The sequence below is a fragment of the Diceros bicornis genome, chromosome 15 (assembly GCF_020826845.1).
Source record: "Diceros bicornis minor isolate mBicDic1 chromosome 15, mDicBic1.mat.cur, whole genome shotgun sequence".
Lineage (NCBI taxonomy): Eukaryota > Metazoa > Chordata > Mammalia > Perissodactyla > Rhinocerotidae > Diceros > Diceros bicornis.
In genome coordinates, this window is record NC_080754.1 from 25,655,803 (window position 1) to 25,677,904 (window position 22,102).

Genomic DNA, 22,102 nt, shown 5'->3' on the forward strand with positions numbered 1-22,102 from the left:
AAACATTTCACAGGAACATGAAAGAAAAGTGACCTGTGTGCTGGGTAATGTTTGGAGTAGGGCATTGTATGCAGAGAATGGCCCATATTTGCACTAAAAGGTGAAAGTCATCACCTGAGACAGTACAGTTCAGAGGAGGCCCTCTGACTGCTGTCTCAGATGTCAGTGTCTTCTTGTTGCAGAATAGTAGGAAAAGCAAGGCTTTCGTGTGTGTGTGTGTGTGAGGGAGATCAGCCCTGAGCTAACATCTGCCAATCCTCCTCTTTTTGCTGAGGAAGACTGGCCCTGGGCTAACATCCGTGCCCATCTTCCTCCACTTTATATGGGATGCCGCCGCAGCATGGCTTGACAAGCGGTGCGTCGGTGCACGCCCGGGATCCGGGCCTGTGAACCCTGGGCCACTGCAGCAGAGCACGTGCACTTAACGGCTTGCGCCACTGGGCCAGCCCCAAGCAAGGCTTTCTGATAGCATCTGTGAAGACTTGCTAGGTTGGGCCATATTCCCTTTGAAGATGTGAAGAAGTCTCTGAAAATCTGGTTAGAAACTAGCAAACCAAATAGGCTCCACCTCCTAGGCTGGAGGCATTTTAAGAATGATCACAGGACCCAGAAAAGTATCTACCAGCTTATAAAATAGGTGGTACCCCAACTTTACCTGTTGATCTATAGCAGGAGATTAAGACTTCAGAATTGCCCCATCCTGAAATACTAGAAGGAGGAGAGAGGGGCCACCTCATCAGAATGTTTTTGGTCTTGCCTACATCACTTCCCTTGGCCACAGGTTGGTTCCAGCTTCATGGCCACAAGAGTACCCCAGGTCCTTGGCCCATGCTGCCAGGCAGGCACATTTCTCAGAGCTCTTCTAGCTCCAGGTGTCACCTGCTTTCTGTTCTCCTTTTAATAAAAAATAAGAAGGGCCAGGATAATTCCTGAACATCTTTTTAGCTAATAATTTTATCTTCCTTCCTTCTGGCATTTTCTTGGAGGTGCTTCTTAGCTTTTCCTTTCCCTCCAGGGCCCTGGTGTCTGCCCTAGATGAATGCGTGGGTCCTAATTCAGTCTCTTACTAGATCCCTGAGGCTTTTGGTGTCAGGTCCCCAGAGGGGGAGATCCTGTGGACCCAGAGGGCTGTGGCCGTCTCCCCATTTTTCACCTACTTCACCCCAGCCCTTCTTCCTGTCAGGGCACCCTGACGGCTCAGGGGAAGCTGCTGCAGCAGGACACGTTCTATGTGATTGAGCTGGATGCAGGCATGCAGTCCCGGACCAAGGAGAGGCGCGTGTTCCTCTTTGAGCAAATTGTCATCTTCAGTGAACTGCTCAGAAAGGGATCGCTCACCCCGGGCTACATGTTCAAAAGGAGCATCAAGGTGAGAATCCATTGGGGATGAGAAAGGGCAAAAAAGTGCCAAATTTGGGAGAGCTGCTTCTCTAAGACAGGCACTGGAATGAGTGAGGATCCAGAACATTGAAGATCTTTCAGCCTAATAACCTTTGGGCATGAAGGTTGAATATCTGTGGGGGGGTGGGGGGGAATGACAGGCTGAGTGCCAGTCTCTGGGGTGGTCCTGCAGGTTCTCCAGGATCATGTCATTCACTCAAAGACAGAAAGCAAAGTATTTAGCTGTTAGATCCATGGCAAAATTTTGGAAACATGCCCTGAAATGAAAACTTTGAGGAACTGTAATATGTTGTTGATTTTTTTTTAAACCCTTTAAATATGGAAAGGATCAACTTGGTTTCTTCCAGATGAATTACTTGGTCCTGGAGGAGAATGTGGACGATGACCCCTGCAAGTTTGCACTCATGAACAGGGAGACTTCGGAGAGGGTTGTTCTGCAAGCCGCCAATGCTGACATCCAGCAGGCCTGGGTGCAGGACATCAATCAAGTCTTAGAAACACAGAGAGACTTCTTAAATGGTGGGTATTGGGCCTGGCTTCTAGCAGGGCTGTTGTCAGGGTACCCCACCCCTCTGAGCTTTCTTGGATCTAGGCTCATGGTGAGTTATGAGCCCAGATCACATTTTATATGCATTCCAACTTTGTGGTTTTCAGAAACACTTTGTTTAGAATTTTTCTGAACCTGAATATGCAAGTGGAACAGATGGGGCATGATAAAGAAGCCCCATCTTTCCAAAAGAAGAGATATTCTCTTATAGCCTTGATGTAGGGTATATGCCTTGTGGCCACCACTACCAGCTGGTAATATTGGGGCAAAAGTCTGAAATGGGCACATCCTCTTTGTCCTAGGGACCAGCTGTCAATGACATGTGTTTTCCCATTTGGTGGCTAATGGCTGGTAACCTCACAGATTCTCTAGTGTTATCTAGAGATAACTGGGAGGTTGGCAGATCAGCTCAAATCCCCCCCTCTGCTTCCAATGGTGTGAGAGCCTGGCTAAGTCATCTTGCTAGCCAACCTCACCCCTTTCAAATGAGAAGTGATTGCTAACTAAATTTCAGTAACTTTCAGTAATTTTGAAACTTCCCAGAACAAATTGATGATTACGCAGGCAATGTCACTCTCCGTGGACCCTGCAGAAGTCTCCTAACAGGCGGTGTGAACGGAAATGAAGCGGAGTTGCTACCCTGTTTACATTTCTTTATTTCTTTTTCCCTGCTGGGATTTTCTTCCTATTGAGCTTGTCATGTGAAAGGAGGTAGACATTTTTTAACTAGGGTTGACCCGCTGAGTTGATGAGCTCAGAAGTCTTTCTGAGCAGAAGTGGAGCTTGAAGTTGAAGGCAAAATGTAACCGGTAACCAAATAAACCTGGAGACTCAGCAGCACATATGCCTGTGTACAGACACGCATACACACACGTGTGCACATGGGCCCACCCTCCAGGGTGTCACCTCTTATTGCCAGTACTGGAATCTGGACTCTCTTTCAAATGATGCAAATAGAACACTTGTTGGATGTCTAGCGTAGACTGAATGCTGTGGGGAAAGATTCAAGGTGACTTACTAGTTGAGGACCTTGGACAAGTCATGACATTTCTCTGGGCCTCGGTTGGCTCATTTTGTGAAAAGGACAAGTAATCTACTTTGCCCATGCTGGCATGTGCCATGGTGTGCCAGCAGTACCGGAAGCAGAAAAACATGGCACGCATCCCTACAGCATCAGCTTTACTCCAGGGTAAAGGAGTTAACACATTGTGTTTATTTTAAAACACATAAAAATAAGTTATCTAGCAGGATGCCATGACTTTTGAAGATAGAAGAGGAGACTTCAAAGCAATTTTGCACTTAGAGTATTTTTGGGTCATGCCCCCTGCTCTCCCAGCTCTAGAGCAGTTTGGTAAAAAAACTAGACTGGTGATCTCCAGGGTTTTTTCCTCATTCTAAAAAGTCTAAAATTAAACACCAGCCCAGCCCTGAGGGATAGTAATGAAAGTTGTATATAGTTTATGGTTTCTGAACGCACAACTTTGAATTAACACTTGTGTTGATAAAATAATTTTATGCAAAAATATATGCATATATAAAATACACTCATTAAATTGCATTCTGTTAGTTAGGAATTTCTTTTTTTTTTTTTTTTTTAAGATTTTATTTATTTATTTTTTTTCACCCAAAGCCCCAGTAGATTGTTGTATGTCATAGCTGCACATCCTTCTAGTTGCTGTATGTGGCACACGGCCTCAGCATGGCCGGAGAAGCGGTGCATTGGTGCACGCCTGGGATCTGAACCCTGGCCACCAGCAGCGGAGCGCGAGCACTTAACCGCTAAGCCATGGGGCCGGCCCATGGAATTTCTGATAGAGTCTAGGCTGGAATGAAGTTTTTAAGTTTATCAATTCAGGACAAAAGAAAAATACGGTAGGACAATAAATTGAAACCAGAAATAATTGAAGTAACAATAATGGTTCCCATATGTTGAGTCCTTTCTCTGTGCCAGACACAATGCTAAGCATTTCACATGTATGTAAGCATTTCACATTTAATCCTCACATCAACATGGAAAAGTACTATCATCCTATATTTTTCAGGTGAGGAAAAGGAGGCTCAGAGAAGTTAAGAAACTTGTCCAGTATCATAAAAACAGTAGGTGATAGAACAAGAACTTGAATCCAGAACTGTATGACTTTAATGGCTCTTAGCCACAGAACTGCAGTATTGTTGCTAGTGGTAGGACACACATTTATCTGTGAGCTCCCTAGCAAGCAAAGCAAAGAAAGAAACAGGATCAGCCGTGAGACACTGTATCCATCAGCTAGAAACAAACCCTGTCAGATGATGTACAGCTTTCTTGGTCCAAAGACCTAAGTTATGCAAATTGAGGCTGGTGGAAGAACATAGGATCTCTCTGTAGCTTATTTAAGAAGATGTGCTATTTTCAAACACGTTAGCACAGTTATTGCATATAATCAGGTAGTACCCCAATTCCATGTGATGGGTATTAATTCGTAAAGTCAGTTTGACAAAGCCTACTTTGCAACTCTTTGCTATCTACTTAAGACTTAGAACTGCATTTCTTTGGGCATAGTCAATGATTCAGACTTTTATATGGTTCCAAGAGACCTTTCTCCTAATTATAGTGAATTATGGAGCTATTACTGAACTAGATTATCAATACCTAAATATTTAATGCCTACAGAACACTGTCCAGGGAGAAAGGCTGAGCTCTGCCAGGATCCTGCTCTGTACTTTGACACACTAGAGAGACAAAATGTGATGATGGACCAGGTCCAGGCTTTTACTCACAGAGACATGTGCAGGCATCTCAGAGTCCTTTCCCTCCTGAGACCTCAAATAGAAAGGAAGTGTGACCCTATGTTGAGTCCTATTGAAGTGTATACATATCACTATAGAAATGTTCTTATAATTGAAAGTTCTCAGGGCCCCAGCTGTTAACCCACTTAGTTAAATGTTTGTTACAGTGACTACTGATAAAAACAACATAATCAGGCCAGCCCTTGAAGTCCTTGTTATAGAATTTGACCTGTGTGGCTTTTGCCTGGCTGTACCTCTTTCGTACTCAGACCTTGGAACTTTGCTGTCTTAAACTTAGTTAAACAAAGCTCACGTCTTTCCCTTCATATCAGCTTTTCCTCTGCCTCCTTGACTACCATTCTCCCAGTCTCCAAACCTGAGTGACCCTCGATTCCTGCCTTTTTTCCCATCTAGACTGGATCAGAGTCTAGTCTCCCTTGGGAACACTTGCCACACAAAATCCCTCCCACATTCCCCCAGGCTCCGCTCTGGTTAGGCCTCTCGCTTACCACTATCTCGTGGCCTCTGAATCAGCCTCTACGAGGTTAATGTTCTTCAAGCATGGCTCTGCTGATAGAATCTGAATTTAAAACGTGCAGTCATTTAACCCAATCATGTTTCCTGATCTTCAGAACTAAATCCAGACTCAGTAACCTTGGCTTTCTAGATCTTTCACACCATGGCGCCTCCAACCTCCCTTACCTGTCTTGTCTCCTCCTCCTCCATGGAGACACTTGGCCCTATGCTACAGGTCGTCTGACTCCATCCTGTTCCCCAGACATTCTTCGCACTTGCTTCCCTCCTGCAGAGTCTGCATGTCAGGGTCTGACAGCTGGCCCTCCTCTGAAGCTCCTTATTACCCCCACCCCCACCTGTATGTATGTGCACCAACATGCACACTTACAACAGAGTTCTCTCTCCCTCCTTTTGCACAACACTGTGCACCTCACATATGGCACCATTTTGTTTTTGTCTTTTCATTATTTAGGTAGGTTTCTTAGTTCTCACAGTAGATTATAATAAGTTCCTTAAAAACAAGGGTAGTGTCTTCCTCACTTGTCTCCATTATTCCTGGCACAAAGCCTGTACCTAATAAGGCTTCAAATCCTTGTGGGATCCCCAAAGCTTAGAGTAACCGTCTGCTCTTATCCTGCAGCACTACAGTCACCCATTGAGTATCAGCGGAAAGAAAGGAGCACAGCCGTGATGAGGTCCCAGCCTGCTAGGACTCCCCAAGCCAGCCCCAGGCCCTACTCCTCTGTCCCTGTGGGCTCTGAGAAGCCCCCAAAGGGCTCCAGCTATAACCCACCTCTGCCACCCCTGAAGATATCTACCTCCAATGGCAGTCCAGGGTTTGACTACCACCAGCCTGGGGACAAGTTTGAGGCCAACAAGGTAAGTGATAGCCCATTACTCCCACCCTTACCACTGTGAGGGCACAGCCTCGGGGCTCACTTTAGGAAGTAGCATCTTTTTATGCTGATCATTTTAGCAAGAACAGCCCACTAAATACAGCCTAGTCTCAATTATTTCTCTTTCTTCCCCAGCAAATTGAGTAAGGTAGCCCAGTTCCCTCTGGCTCAGATACTTGGTGTTAAAGGGCTGTTGTCATTTGCAGAAACTCAATGCAAATATAAGGTATTATTGTAGAGGCAATTATGAAGACGGGTGATATATACCAAATAGAGTAGTTGTGGTGTGGATCATCTAAAACTCACAGCTCTAGTGTGTGACATCTTAAAGAGATTGCCCTTTCTAATGATGAGCTGCTAAAGTGAGCTCACAGTTCTTCACCATCCGTTGGCTGATGTGGCAAAGGGAAGTTACTCATCTGTGAGCGAATGGGGTAAGCCAGCTTGGAATAAACATTTGTCATAAATAACCCACAATTCAAACATCACCATGAGGCTAGTCATAGACTTAACTGTAGACCCAATCAACACAGCTATTTTGATGCTACACAGTAAGAGGAATGAGAACAAATGGGAAAAGTTCTAGATTAGGAGTCAGGCAATCTGGTTTCTGTTCCAAATCCTGCAACTCACTTGCTCTAGAACCTTAGCAAATAGTTAATCTCATGAGGCCTCAGTTTTCTCTAGAACTCAATGGGTCTGTGAATAGGAACAGCTACATTTTTGACCTACCTACATATTTTGATTTTATAGTTTTATTCTTTTTACCCAAATTATTAGATGATATTGATTTTTTTTAATGAACTATTAATGTCTAAGTTCAATTCTGTATTGGAGTAACTGTACCAAGCTATTTCATCACATCACCTGGAAATGATTTTCCATCTTAAAAACCCCCTGCCCTTGTGAATAAGTTGAAGTCACATTGCATTTTGTCAAACTTATTGAAGAATTTCTGGTTCTCATCATGCTCTGCGAGGCAGCCAAGCCTCCTTGGGAGTTACAGGTCTGTCCAGAAGCAGCTTCCCTGGTGTAGAGTCACGTGAAAAGGCTACGCAGGCAGGACCTCTCGGATTAATGAATACAGTGGGGGTGGGGGTGGGGGTTAGGGGATTTCCATTCCCACAGTAGTTGGGTCAGGGTAGGTCATGGCCTTGCCTTTGAATTAGGCAAATGTCTCATTGTTACTTCTGTCTCAAGGAGGGTCAGAATGTAAAGTAAGACCAATGTTTTTTCAAAAGGAAGAGAAAAATGTATCAAAGGGTCTATGTTTTTCCATTATGGGGTTCTGACCCCTGACCTGACCTTTGCCCTGACCTCACTCTGCTGAGGTGCATACATATCCCTGTGCCAGTGCCATGCTCTACCTTCCATTAGTGAGAAGATACTGGCAGGAAGGTTGCCTGCTAGGGAGGGACTTCCAGGAGGAAGGTGTGTTTATACCTTTACCTAGGCCGGGCAGTATCTCTACCTGTTCACCCTTGGTTATGATATTGTATGAAACATTACTATAAAAAATGCATTTTCAGAGCACGTCTATGAATATAATTTCATTACTCAAGATACTTATCTTCTGCCTCCTACTTACCCTGCTAGTAGGAGGTTTGGCTTTCAACCACCCAGTAGGATGGAGAGCAAGCCCATGTGACCAGCCTTCTTGTGTCTGTGTCCCTCTCGCCCTTGTCTCCTAGCAGAGCGACCTGGGAGGCTGCAATGGGACCTCGTCCATGGCCGTGATCAAAGATTACTATGCACTGAAGGAGAACGAAATCTGTGTGAGCCAAGGTGAGGTGGTCCAGGTCCTCGCCGTCAACCAGCAGAACATGTGCCTGGTGTACCAGCCTGCCAGCGACCATTCCCCTGCGGCCGAGGGCTGGGTCCCGTGCAGCATCCTGGCGCCCATCACCAAAGCCACGGCAACAGCAGAAAATAGTGACGGGAGCATCAAGTAAGTGCCTCGTTGGCTTCCCCGGGAGAGGAGTATGTGGATTAAAAAAATTCAAAAGCAAACAAAGAACACAAAAATGCAAACACACGGTAGGGAATTACTGCTGCCTATTCTCGACAGCGCCACCGGAACCAATGTTTGAGTGCTGGAACCACACGCAGCATGGGGCATCCAGGCTGGAGTGTTCCAATTTTTTGTTGTTGTTGATGATAGTGGCAGTGATTTTTCTTTCCTTTTCGTTTATAATTTTCTCTTCCTTTTTTCCCCTCTTTTTCCCCCCTTCGTTAAGAAAAGAACCCTACTGAGACCCTAGATGACAAAAGGCATGCCTTCCGTTGCTCCATTTGACCCACCACAGGATTCACTGGACTGGACTTCTATTTATATTGTATTAAGTTACTGATATATATATATAAATATTTTTGATTGACACCAAAACATTACCTTAGCACAAATGCCAGACCTGTATAGGTCAGAGGCCCGCTGCTTCTCCCAGGAGAGAGGGAACTTTTTGGTTGTCTATGGCAATTCCTCTGTACAGATTGTAAGTTTTTTTTTTTTTAATTTTCCCCCTCCCATGTCACTCTAATATATGTTCATGGTAATTTGTAAGATATTTCTTTTCCTCATTTTGGTTGCGAAGACCCTTCTGAACACATTCCTGTATAAAGTATTTTGCACTATTTAAAGAAACCCATATGGATGAAGTCAGGTTGTGCAATATAATGGAGAGTCACAATGTCCATCATTGTACCTGTAATGTAACTAATAATTTTAAATGTACTATTTTAAATATGTAAAATAAATTTTCACCATGAGCATGTTTTAATGAAGTTCAAGACTAGTTGACCCTTTTTCCCCCATTTCACTATTCTGGGACTTTTAAATGTGCAAATGATTCTTCTTTTTTCTTTTTCCTTTCTGTATTTTAGGAATTGGTTGAATGCATTGGCACCTTTTTCCTACACAAAACATGCCTTTGTTGCTAAAGCTCCAACCCTAGCTTTCCCTTCTCAACAGCCCCTATTGGTTTTCTCTAACCTCTAAGATGAGGAATGATGCAGATTGGATGCTGTCCAACTGGGTGACCTTGAGGTCCTGACATCAATTAATGACTAGAGTAGAAGGCAGTGTTTGGTTTGCATCCCCCACTGCTTTCTATGCTGTGTGGTCATCCACGGCAGGAGCTCCCATAAGATATCTGAGCAGGGGCACCAACAGCTTCTTTGACCCTTTCTATAGCTCAGGGGATAGAGGCTACTGACCTCATCCTGGTCTTTCTAGGTAACCACAGGCCCAGCTGGAAATCAGTAGTGGCTTCTAAGGCACAATAGGTTCAATTCATTTTATCTAAAGACACTTGGTTTTGCTACCTTTTAAGAAGCCTTGGGAATAAAGGCCCTCAAAGCACTGAAGTTTCTATTAATCAGTGGCCTTACAGAGCTAACATATAATGATTTGTGATCTAATTATCCAGACACTCAGCACTTCTTCCTCCTCACCTTTGGGTCTTTTTGTCACTTTTTCACACCTTCCATGGGAGGGAAGGTAGGAGGAGTGTCAGGCTGGGCGAAAGAGAACAGATGCAAATACAAATTGGTCATTTTGGTTCCTTGTCAGTTGCTCTTGCACAAGGGTTGGTGGGGGTGGAGCAGAGCAACTGACGAAAAGTGGTTGTCGGTATCTATCAGTGAGGGACACTCACTGCACCCGTCCCAGGGCCTGTTATGACCACAGGGGTCAGAGTTGGTTGTGATGCCTACAATATAAATGTCACAAAACCCTGTTTCCACATCAGTCCCTGGGCTTACGGGCAAGAGATGGAAGCTCCCCAAACCATGATGACAAGTTCTTCTGGGAAGAAGAATATGAGATTGAGCCTGTCCTGATGCTTGTACTACTCCGAGTCTTCCTTCTGAACATTATTTGTAACATTTCTAGTTTCTCACCAAGCATCCTGAATGATCTAGAGGGTTGCAGTAGACATAGGAACATACTCCCACACTCACACATGCACACACTATGCTGTCTGCCCTGGGAGTCTTTTCAGCAGGGACCTCCCTGACTCAAGATGTTCTCCGAATGAGCCAGGGACATGGGTTTTGGGGGTAAAGATATGAGATGAAAGTCTGAAGTTAACAGAGTGATGTTATCTAAGGTTAGTTTCCATGACTGGTTCTCACTCGGATATAACAGTTGGAGCGAGGAGCTAGTATGCTGGGGATCCTAGAGAGCCTGCCTATTTGGCAGGTACAGGAGAAGGTCTGGCCAAGAGATTCTTGCTTTTTGAAGGAGCCCCCTTTCTGCAAAAATTTGAGAACATGGCTATGATAGCTCTTTCCTACTCAGAAGGTTGATTGTTGAGTATATGTGTTAGTGACAAATATTTTAGGAACACCTTCCTCAGGACATCCTAAAATTCCTGACATATATGGAGTTTTGTGGAGGAGATGCTATACGTTTTGGGGCATCCTCCTTCCTCCCAAATCTCATATGCTTCTCTCTCTCTCCTCTCTCCCTTAATGAAGCCTCTTTTCATTGAACCCTGTCTGCATAGGCCTAAATTTGACAAGGAGACACTGAAGGGAAGCCAACCTCACTTATCCCAGGCAATGTTAGAACTTCATCCAAACTGTGACTACACCTGAAATTGATGATGCCTGCTCAGGGTCACTGATGCTGTTTGTGACTTGGCTTTTGGTGTATTTGAGTCCTGACATAAGTGGAACTTGAGAGCTCTGCTCTGAGCTTCTCTTCACAGGTCTGTGAAGAAGTAGTTCCCATCCCCTGAGGGGAAGAAATAAAATAGGATGGTGTGAAAGGGCATTGCTGCCCTCACCTCCCTGAGAGCACGTATTGGGTCTTCTCCCAACAAGAAAACTCTAGCACCTCTTAGTGATTGACAGAGCCCTGTATTCACAAACACTGAGTGATGTGGAGAATGTAGACCGAGAAACCCTTCATCCTAAAATATCCATCTAAATGAGTGGGTGCTCAACTGTTTTAAGTCAAGTGCCCCAGAAAACCCTATCTGTACTACAGTGTTGGGAGTGGCCACAGCCCAAATACAAATAATGAGATGGAAACCTCGAAATCATCCTTTTGGGTCTTTGTATCTGGTCCTGGGAAAGTGCTAGTAGCTTATGCACCATAGAATATACTTCTCTTATCTTTCCTGTTTTACCCCTACCCCAACCCCACTCCCCATTCTTCCCATCCACCATACCCTTCAGGAAGGGAATTCCTCAGTCCTATATGGCCTTACCAGTATGATATAAAAAATCCCCTTGGTAGAGTTTAATAACTCATATTTTCCTCAAATGCTGCAGCCAACCTCGCACATCTATCAGGAGGGGTCAAAGTTCATCCTCACTCACTGTTGGAGGTGAGATCAGCTGCCAGCCACCACAGGAGCTGGCATGCAGGTTTGGGGCCTCTGAAGCCAGGGCTTGACTGGAGCACCTCACCTACTGACTCATCTAAGGGTGGCAAGCCCACCTACCGCCTCACTCTGCCCTGACCTGCCATTTTGATTGGTGCATTTTTTGGTACAACAGGAAGTCATGTTCATGGCATACTCTACGCATGAGAAAGCGGGCAGAAGTGGAGAACACGGGTAAAAATGAAGCCACAGGGTCTCGTAAACCCAAGGATATTCTGGGCAACAAAGTCTCTGTTAAAGTGAGTAAGGTATTCTGCAGCTGTGTCCACCTCTCATCTCCTCCCACCCTGCAGCATTCTCACGAGGCAACTTGGGTGGATGGGATTTTTTTTTCTCAGTGTGGGGACCAGAGGGGAAGTAGTTTAGCAGGATTTTGCATGGAAGATCAATTTATTTTTTATTTTTTATTTCTCCTGGCAACTTCGATTCAAATAAGTAAGTATCATCTCTTTTTTTTTTTCTTTTATGCCTTTCTCTTTATCCTGTGCAGATGTTTTATAGCAAAATTATCTGCAGCATTATTCTCTTAGAAATGCAAGGTGCTTAATTCACACTAAAGTTCTCAAAGCTTCCCATTCAGTATCCCAGGTTTTAAAAATACTTGCAGGGTAGAGATTAGGGATGCTTTCCAAACTCCCAACCCTGTGAAGTCTGAGGTTTGGAATTTAAGGGCTACTGTGTCTTTGGTCAAGTTTCATTTCTTTTCCCCAGAATTCAGACAACATCACCTTCAGGCCTATGCATGGGCAGGGATGGGAGACACACTGGTGAAGCCCAAGTTATTGCTTTCTAATAATCCACCTGTTTCTGTGAACTCACTGATTCTAAGCTTTGGCAGACCCTTGTTGTCCCCCATCTTGAAACGATGTGATCTGTTTTAAGTTGGGCCCTCTGAAAAGACCTGCCCCTGAACCATGGAAATTAGACTGCTGATGTTTAATTTGGTTATAATGTGTGATTATCTGCCAGGCACTTTTTTCCCTTCCTGGGCAAAATAAGAACAACTGAAACCCATTCTAACGTTCTTCTTGGGGAAAAGAAATTGTATTCTCTCCTTCACCCTCATCTGGGCAGTCCAGCCTCACAGAAGACTACAGTTTAAATTCTACAGCACTCATGCTACATTCAGTTCCCTCCATTGCTATTTCCTGTGAGATGAGCGGCCGTACGTGATCCCCGCCTCCTCTCCCTGAAAAGAGCATGCTGCGCCCTTGGTGGTTCGCACCCCACCTGAAAAGCACCTGGTTTTCTCTCTGCCCGAGTCCCCATTGCCCATGCTGCTCTGGAGTTCTCGCTCTCTAGCAAAAGCTGCCTGTGTTCTAACTGTGTTCTCTTTCTTCCCCCTTCCTCATGCTGCCCACCAAGGAGACCAACAGTTCCGAGGAGTCAGAGTGTGATGATCTTGACCCTAATACTAGCATGGAGGTAGAAGCAGCTATTGTTGTCCTATTTCCTACAATGATTGTCTTTTTTAATGTGTTCTGTAACAGTGACCTTGCTAAAGTGGCCAGCAAGTCAAGGATGAATTGTTATGTCAGGGCATCTCTGGGTGGCCCATCCCAACTTAAAAAAAAAAAAAATTCAGCTCAATTTTGGTGGAAAACTCTACCTAGATATCTTTTTAAATGCATGAACTTCTGTTTCTCTTGAATGTTTGCTTGATATTTTCTTTTTTTGGCGGGTTTGGCTTTATGTAGAAAATATCTAACCTCATTATTGGAAACTTAGAACACATTTTTTTCATGGAAAACAGCATTGTAAAGAGTGGTTGGTTCCTAGCTAAAAGACAAGAACCCATTTAGTTTTAGTTTCTCCCTCCTCCCTTATCCCTCTTTCTTTCCCTTTATCCTCTTCCTCTGGGTCGTCTTCTACTGGGGCCTATTCCTCCCTCAAGGCTCCAGCAAAATCATGTTTTAAGTATGGTTTGTGGAGACCTGGCACCTAGTCACTGTGTATAGCTGGCTGGTAGCAAATGATGAGTGGTTGCAGCAACTCCAGAACCCGCCTCTGCCCTGCCCCCAGGGCTTCTGGGCGGTGGCTGTGCCTACTGTGAGGGGAAAGAAGCCCTGGGAACAGCCTCCCTTCCATACTCTTAGCAGAGGCCTCTCTGGAGTCGGGGAGACTGGAACACTGCCCTTCGGACCTCTCTCACACTCTAGGGTTACAGGGATGTGGGTGTGGAACCACCTCCACCAACAAGAACATCAAATGGACTTCTAGCTCCTCCTACGCTAGGCTCTATTTGGGGTTATAGAAACAGGACCCTTACATGGCTTGCCATGGAGCGACAGCTGTCATAAATTTACAAACCCTGGAGAATCAGAGCAAACTTGGAGCTGGCTTTCCCTGCCCTTTTGTCTTTCAGAGGAAATTGAAATGTTTTTCTCCAAATCTGTGCCCCTATTTCCAGTAATGGATGAAAGTTTAGAGAGTTCTTATAAGCACAAATAGAGACTATTTTTTAAAAAACTTTTTCCTTTTTATAGCCCTCAGCTTTTCACTTAGCTAGATGGACTTTTATTATTCTAATTTGACCTAACCCCAAAGAAATCCACCACCATATTATGACAACCACCACAAAACCAGCAAAGACCATGCAGCCTACTGGGGTAAGTCAGCTGTGGAAGACGCCAATTGAGTAGAATCGGGCCAGAGACAAGTGGTTGTAAGTAGGAGTTCTGCCAGGATAAAATAGTCCCCTGTGGATGTGGGTATTGCCACAGAGCTAAATCTGGCAGGTGTGGGTCAATGCAATGCTCCACTGTGGGAGGAAGTGGATATGGCATTCGTAGCCTAAACGTTATCTTAGAGAATGAAGAAGCCAGGGGAAATTCCTGGCTCTGCTTTCCTTGCATTTCATAGGATAGGCAGCTCCCATGGAGCCCACACCTGTCAGTTTGTAGATCCCTGGTGGCACCTATATCTCCAGGCCTAAGTGTTGCTGGCGTGTATCTAATTGTGTTATCATCTGCAAGTAGATGACGGCCAGGCAGAAGGAAGGGAAAAGCCAGACATCTGTGTTCCAGAAGGCAATTTGGGACCTTTTTCAGCTCTCTGGAGTTGGAGAAGAGTGTCTTTCCCACTCTGCTCTGTAAAGGAACAAGGGGGCCCAGGGGGCTGTGGGACCAGGTGAGCAGCACACTGAGAAGGTTAAGTGATGTAATCAGATGCTCCATTCTATATTCGCATAAGCAAAAGCACATGCACACGCATGCACACACGTGTCTGAGCTCTGCTTTGTGAATTGAACACGTTTCTTCTTCATCCTAGGCTTGCAGTCCTTTGCATGGGCTGAGTGAGATGGGTCCTGGGGAGGTGCTGTGGGTGCCTAAGCAAAGGCATTAGGATGGTAATGCTGAGCAGAGGAAAGCCAAAAATTGTGTTAATGCAGGTCTGAAAAGTTTTCAAATACAATAGTTGAGGCAGAAATTTCAATTACCTGGAACTCTTGAGGGGGTGTGTGGGTGGAAACTGCAAATATTCTGGTTAATCCAAGGTTTCTGTAGAGGTGTGGATGTAGCCCTTGTGTATTTCATGCGGCTCTTTTTAAGCATCAGCGAACTCTGCTGAACTGTGTTGCCATGTCGAAATTAACTCGGAGCACATAAGCAGGTCCTGAGGGAAAGCAGGCATCTCGGAACAGCTAGTTTAGTATTTTCAGACAGAAATAATAAATAAAATATAGCAAGTCAGCCTGTTCAACAGGAGTTGAGAATTTTCTTACAGGCTAGGTAAGTAGAACTTTACTGCAATGTCTATTGCAGAAGAAGAAAGTGGCCGATGAAGACAGCTGTACCTCACAGGCCCACTTGAGGAACAGGTGGGCGGGCCGCCTCTTGAAGGCCTCTTGCTGCTAAATTGACAGTTTTGGTCATGTTACCAGGCCCAACCTGGCCCCAACCTCACTCTTGTCCTCTCAACCTGATTACTGTAGTGGGTGTTGTCTCTGTGGGAGCATATCCCTGTGCCCTGCCGAGCTGAACTGCAGCTCCGTGGCCTGTGCTATGAGCTCCTGTGCCTGGAACCCCAGCTGACATCCGGTCCATGCACCACGTGCACTGCTCCATGCTAGGTCTCCTGCCCTGCTCACTGCCTACCCTTGTCCTGCTGCCAGCACATTGATTCCAACCCTAGCTGTGTGCAGGCTCTTGGCTCCTGCCTCCACAGGAATGTCACTACCAAAGCATTCTTTGTTTTTTCTCAATTGGTCAATTGAAGCGTTCCTTTAAGGAGCAGTTTCCTGGAGTCTCTGCTTACAACACTAGCTGCTTGCTTACCCTCAGGGCTGGCATATGTCCCGCCATACTGTTTTAGGGAGCTATATGAGCACATCTTTGAAAGCTAATTAAGAGGAAAATAAAGCACCTTGAATCCTAGGAATCTGATTTACAGAGCTTTCCAAGAACGCTCAATTATGTGAAGGAGGCAATTCTGCTCTAAGGTTTACATCCTTTTTCTTCCTCTGTAGAGACACGCTTGTGAATATTCTCAAGTACAACCCCTACTCCCAACCCCCAACACACAGGCCACACCACCAGCCGCTGCAAGATTGGCTCCGGGTCTATGCGATCCCCTCGTGGCCTCACACCCTCTTCTCTCCTGCTGATCCGTGACCACACCTCAGAGAACTGTTCTAAACATGGCAAGGGTCTGCCCAGAGTTCACCTTACTTCCTTACCTTGCACTGATTACACTTTGGGGGTGTGTAGGAGTGGAGGGGAATATTATATGTGAGAGACATGGTCCTACGTGGAAAAAGAGTCAAATCAGACTGAAAATCAAACATTAGGCTGTCTTGGAAACAAGTTCACATTAATTTATTATTTCCTGTGCAGCTTAGACTGCTGATTGCCTTTTATTGACAAGGACTGCAGGCGTGACAGGGGGCTGGGCACCACATGCCCCCCTGCCAGCTTCTCAGTCCTGCCCCTGCCCCAGCGTCTGCGCTGACACCCAGGCTGGAGCTAGGGCTCGAGGTTCAAGGGGCAGCATCTGCCCACTGAGCCAATGCCCATCTCGGAGAAGTCTGGATGCTTTCTGAGCTGTATTGGGTTTCTCATAGGACCCATGCTAGGCAGGTTCCCACACCCATACCGCCTCTGAGAAGTTGTCTGAGGGCTTTTGCACCTGCCCTCCAAACCCAGCACTGCACTTGCCTACATCATACGCTGGAGTAGGAAGACCTGAACCAACATCCCAACTTGGGCTTTGTCTTCAGGGATAAGGATTCTCAGCCCAGCTTTTAAGTCATGTCCAATTAATTAAATACATCTTAAAAAAAAATTCCAATACCACTTTTAGCAGAGAAGGTCAATCTATCAGAGTAAGAGTTGTCACGATTCCAGAAAGACTCCATCTCTGCCCCAGCCATTTACCACAGGGCCAGCCTCATCCACAACACGGAGTCAGTGCCGACATTACCCTCGGTCATAATGCTAGCCACGGCATGCTTAGCTCTGGGGGTTACTTTCTACAGTAAGAACAGGGTTGGGATCTTGTGGGAGATGGTTCTGAGAGATGAGGGGGAGAAAGCACTTGGAGAGGTGAAGCTAATTTGGGAGGAAATTTCCAATTAGGGTAATAATCTTAGAGTCCATGGGAACTTGGAAACCTTTAGTTAATCCCATCCCCTTCATTTGTTATTTTTTTATTGCAGTAAAATATACATAACATAAAATTTACCTTTTTACCCGTTTTTAAATGGCATTAAATACCTTCATAGTGTCGTGCACCTGTCACCACTATTCATTTCCAGAACTTTTTCATCATCCCAAACTGAATCTGTACCCACCATTCCTCCAGCCCCTTCGAAGACTTTTACAAGAGGAAATTCAGGCAGAGGAAGTTGTAACTGTCTGTTCGAACTTGAGAAGGTGCCCTGAAGGCAGTTTCTGGTTTTCCTTGGCCGTTGTTCCCCCACCTACACCATCCTGCTTCCCTCTTGGAGCAACCCATCTCCAGGTTGTTTTTAATCTAAAACACAGATCCTGGCAGACGAGAAGACCTGCCTTTTCGTGCCAGTTTTTCTGTGTGAATTTGTTATTCAGTTTTCCAGCTCAGCAAAGAGGAATATCATTTCTGCCCATCCCAGCCTTCTGAGGCGGAAGTATGACTTAAAAATCTCACAAAGGCAGTATCACATGGAAAGAATGCTGAAATGGGAGTCAGAAAAGCTGGACTCTAGTCTGGGTACCATCAGCTGTGAGGCCTCGGACCAGTTAGTTCTGAGCCTCGGGTTTATCTGTGGGAGGTCGCACAGCTCCAGGTGGACAGGTGTTTATGTAAGTGATGTGCAGCCCTAAGGTGTGATAGCAAAGGGCTTTGCTCTCCCAACCTTCTGATTCTGAAAACAACGAGACCCCAACAGAAGAGGAAGTAGAAGATTCTGTGCCTTGCCCCTTAAAACTTGCTTTGCAGGGGATGTGGCGGGAACGACCTGGGTACATTTCCTCCTGAGACCTGACTGGTGTGTCCACTCCCAGCTCTGGGAAGGGTCTGAGTGGCCAGAGCTGACCCTTCTTTCCATTCCCCAGCCCCAGCTCCCACGTCTTCAAAGATAGCCTGCTGCTCCCACCTCAGCTGCTTTGACTCCTTGTCCCAGATTCAGAGCTTCAAAATAACCTGGCCAGACGGATTGAAGGAAACTTTTACACCCCTCATCAGATGACTGACCACCTGGCATTGCCAGTGTGTTTCCACCGATGCCTGTTACTGCATTTTATAAAAGGAATTTTTTTATGAAAAGAACTCTTTGGAGAAAAGAAAGTAAAGCATCACATTCCTCATTTTATTTTTATAAAATATTTTCTTTGTAATATATCTGATGGGTTTGGCTTGGAGACTCACTCTTCTGGCCTAGCTTTGTTCTGACTCTCTATGCAGACTGATTTATATTCTGCCACTAAGAGGAGGGCACTTAGTTTGCTGGAGCTGGCTTTTCTCTCTCCTGGGAGATTTGCAAGATCTTCCACTGCATATTCACGTCTATTATGCTTTCTGTTCCTTCTAACCACCTGGTGAATGTGGGGTTTTCTTACGCTCCTAGAGGAAACAGGTTCAGAGAGGTCATGGGCATACAACCAATAAAAGAGCAGGTCTTGACTGTGGTGCTTTGAGAGGCCAAACTTGGCATGTGATATGGAGGAAGTCTGCTCACTGAGGCTCAGGTACTTTCTTAAGAAGGGTCAAATTCAGGTCTTCCCTTATTGCACATCTGCTTGTTGGAGGAGAATTTCTTCCTCAACAACTTTTTTAATCCCTTCGCTGTTGAAGTAATTACTTGGCCTCACCCACACTGTTTCCCAGTGACTCAAGAGTCCAGCCATAGAAGCCAAAAAAGGAACCAATTACATGGGTTGGAAGTATCTGAATTGGTTCTCAGGCGAACACAGTCACTCAGCACATCCTCAGTCATGCATGTCTTGTGGGATCCTCACCCTAGTCTGGAAGCCTAGCCCATTTCATTTCTGTTGTACACTAATGAGATTACTAGATGCCATTGACCCAGGAGAAGTTGCTCTAAGAGCTGGCTGTTGGAGGAGCAAAGGCCATCACCTCCCTCCCCATGCCCTACCCCCATGCTGTCAAAGTTCATCTACAGGCTCACTCAACATGACGTCCTAGTCAATTTAGTATATCAAAACTCAGTAACACAAAGTATTGCAGTGAGTACTATGGAGGGCCAACACATTATGTAATGTCAGGTCCTGCGCTTAAGAAGCATACAGTCTTGTGGAGGGAGGCAGATTTGATTAAATGCCTGTGTTACATAGCAAATTTCAAAAATTGCTCTAATAGAGGCATGGGGCCATTCATTTATTCTTTCAGTGGATATTTAAATACCCACTCAGGCACTAGGCTAATAATAATAGTAGCTACTATTAATCAGTCTTTCCTATGTACCTGGCTCTGTGCAGAGTCTTTTCCTCCAAACAGCATCATGATATAGGTACTATTATCATTATTCCCGTTTTACAGATGAGAAAACTGAGCACAGAGAGGGTAAGTAACTTACCGAAGGTTGTATATTCACAACCTGTCCCCCCAGGAAGCCTATGAGCATGGTCATTGGCTTTCCATGATGGCAGTGTATAGGTTGGATGGATTAATAGGATGTAAACAGTCTTGGAGAAGGGTAAAGGGTGAGGAAAGAGCGTGAGCAAAGGCCCTGAGGTGTGACAGTGCCTGGCACATTTTGAGAGAAGTATATGGTCTGGGTACCTGGGGTTTAGGTATGTGGGAAGAGTTACAGCAGGTAAAGCTTGGCAGGCGAGTTGGGACCAGACTGTGAAGGCCTTGGGGAACTTGTTAGGAAGCATGGACTTGATCCAGTGGACGGTGAGGAGCATTAGCAGGTTGTTAAGCAGAGTCAGTATGATTCACTCTGTACTTTAGGAAGATGACTGGCAGCTATGTAAAGAATGGTGGGGACAGGCAGGCCTGTCAGGCCTCTGGGAGGGCTATTGCACTAGACCCAGTGGAAGGTGAAAAATACCTGATGGGTGAGACAGGGAGAGGAATGAGAGCTAGTGAAAGGCTGAGGAGGAGCAGTGGGAGGAGCAGGAATGAAAGCAGCTCAGTACATCACGGGAGGTCAGGGAAGGGGCATCAGGCGTGGGCATTCCTACTTGGGGACTCCAAAGGAGCCCCCAAATCAAGCTTGCACTCTCCCATGTCCTCAGAGCAAATTTTAACCTGTGGTGGGTCCATAGGCTCTGAAAGTTGTTTCAGTAAAAGACATTTTGGGGAAAGGGATATGATCAGGGTCAAATCATTAAGAGATGAGACCTCAAAACATTCATCCATCAAGGCTTTATCCAAAGTCAAGATCTTGGCTCCAGGTTGAAAATGTGATTTATAAAAAGTAAGTTGTAACACCACCACTGCACCATCCCCACCCCCCACCCCTGTCCCTTCCTAACAGACATCTAGGCTAGTGAGAGCACCGTGAGACCAATGCATGCACAGCAATAAACCACCTTTTTGTTCCTTTCCCCTCAACTATTTTGTGGGACAGGTGATAGATCTTTTTTTTTCATTCTGGTAAAAGCCATATTTTCATCCTTTTTATTTTTGAGGACACACTAAGTGTTCTCTAACCAAAATACCAAGGAGGGGTGGGTGAGGGGTGGGTAGCACATAAAACAATTAATGTGCTTAACATATGGACGTTTATAGAGACCTGTATTAGCGCTTATGCATTCTTCTCAAGAACACATGAAACTTTTTACAAAAATTGACCATATACTACTCATAAAGCAAGTCTCATCAAAAATCAACAAATCAGTATCATATAGACCAACCACAATGCAATTGAGTTAGAAATCAGTGATAAAAAGATAATTTTTAAAAATCTCATACGTTTGGAAATTTTAAAACATTTCTGTTACAATTGGGTCAAAGAAAAAAAGCATGAAGAAAACATACTTAGAACTAAATGATAATGAAAATATTTGGGAAGTAAGGAACTAGTTCAAAGACAATTCTATTGCTGTTTAGGATCCTGTTGCATTTGCATAATTTTTATTGCCACTTGCATTATGTCCATTTAGAAATGAGTAGAGGGGGCCGGCCCCGTGGCTTAGCGGTTAAGCGCTTGCGCTCCGCTGCTGACAGCCTGGGTTTGGATCCCGGGCGCGCACCGAAGCACCACTTCTCTGGCCATGCTGAGGCCGTGTCCCACATACAGCAACTAGAAGGATGTGCAGCTATGACATACAACTATCTACTGGGGCTTTGGGGGAAAAAAATAAATAAATAAAAATTATTAAAAAAAAAGAAATGAGCAGAGGTAGGAATATTTTCTAAATATTTAGAAAAGTGTTTTCTAAATAAACATATTTAGAAAATCCTATCTGGTTTGGCCAGATGAAAACATGAAGGGTCAAATCAGAAATCATACCTAAATTTTTAAGGATTTTTTTTCTTATATCTCTTTGTTTTATTGCCAAATCTCATCATCTAAAATCCCTTTCCTTCCTCCTCTGAACACAGATTCCCGTGAAACAAGCACAAAAGGCATAGCAAGAGGAGGCTGAGTGTAGAAATTTTGGTTCATTCAAGGTAGCTTCCAGTTGAGGTTAGGGCATTTGGTTTGAGTTTTTTGACCATTTTTATTCCTCCAGCGTTCTCAATATGTAGTTTGAACTGTGTTTTGGTGATGAGAGATTTAGAAAAACTGGATGGGGGGGAGGGCATTTTTCTTCTGGAGTCAGTTGACACCTACTGTTCTAGACAGACGAGGATTTCACCCCCACTCTCAGGACATCGAGTCAGAATCTTGAACATTGACTGGCAAGAAAAAGAGACGCAAGATTTGTTCAAAGCTCAGCTTGTTATTCAGTGCTGGTTGATTTGACATGTAATTCTTTCCTGTTACCTCACTGCCCTCCCGTTTTGAAGAAAAATCAAGAAAACAATTGGAATTCTCTCCAGAAGGAAGAAACTAAGTTGCTGATGGACCAGGTTGTGTGGTTCTCGTTTCCCATCTGGGAGGAAGCACTACCGCCTGCTGCCCTCTGCTGTTCAAATAAAACCAGATTCCTAAGTAGCTCTTTCCCACACCGTCTATACCAGCCTCGTCCTCC

General features: G+C 45.0%; 1 protein-coding gene across 10 annotated transcripts in view; it reads left to right on the forward strand.

The window, feature by feature from the left end:
• Positions 1-22,102, forward strand: part of KALRN (kalirin RhoGEF kinase) — a 633,650-nt gene that overhangs the window by 584,630 nt on the left and 26,918 nt on the right. For 3 of the 10 annotated variants that reach the window (XM_058555937.1, XM_058555940.1, XM_058555941.1), the window contains 6 exons: positions 1,184-1,369; positions 1,749-1,920; positions 5,871-6,109; positions 7,818-8,074; positions 11,632-11,755; positions 12,882-12,941. In XM_058555937.1, coding sequence (XP_058411920.1) covers positions 1,184-1,369; positions 1,749-1,920; positions 5,871-6,109; positions 7,818-8,074; positions 11,632-11,755; positions 12,882-12,941 — 1,038 coding nt within the window. Of the gene's footprint in view, positions 1-1,183; positions 1,370-1,748; positions 1,921-5,870; positions 6,110-7,817; positions 8,079-11,631; positions 11,756-12,881; positions 12,942-22,102 lie in introns of those variants that run through there. The other 7 variants (XM_058555943.1, XM_058555947.1, XM_058555945.1 and 4 more) reach the window with 3 other exon arrangements.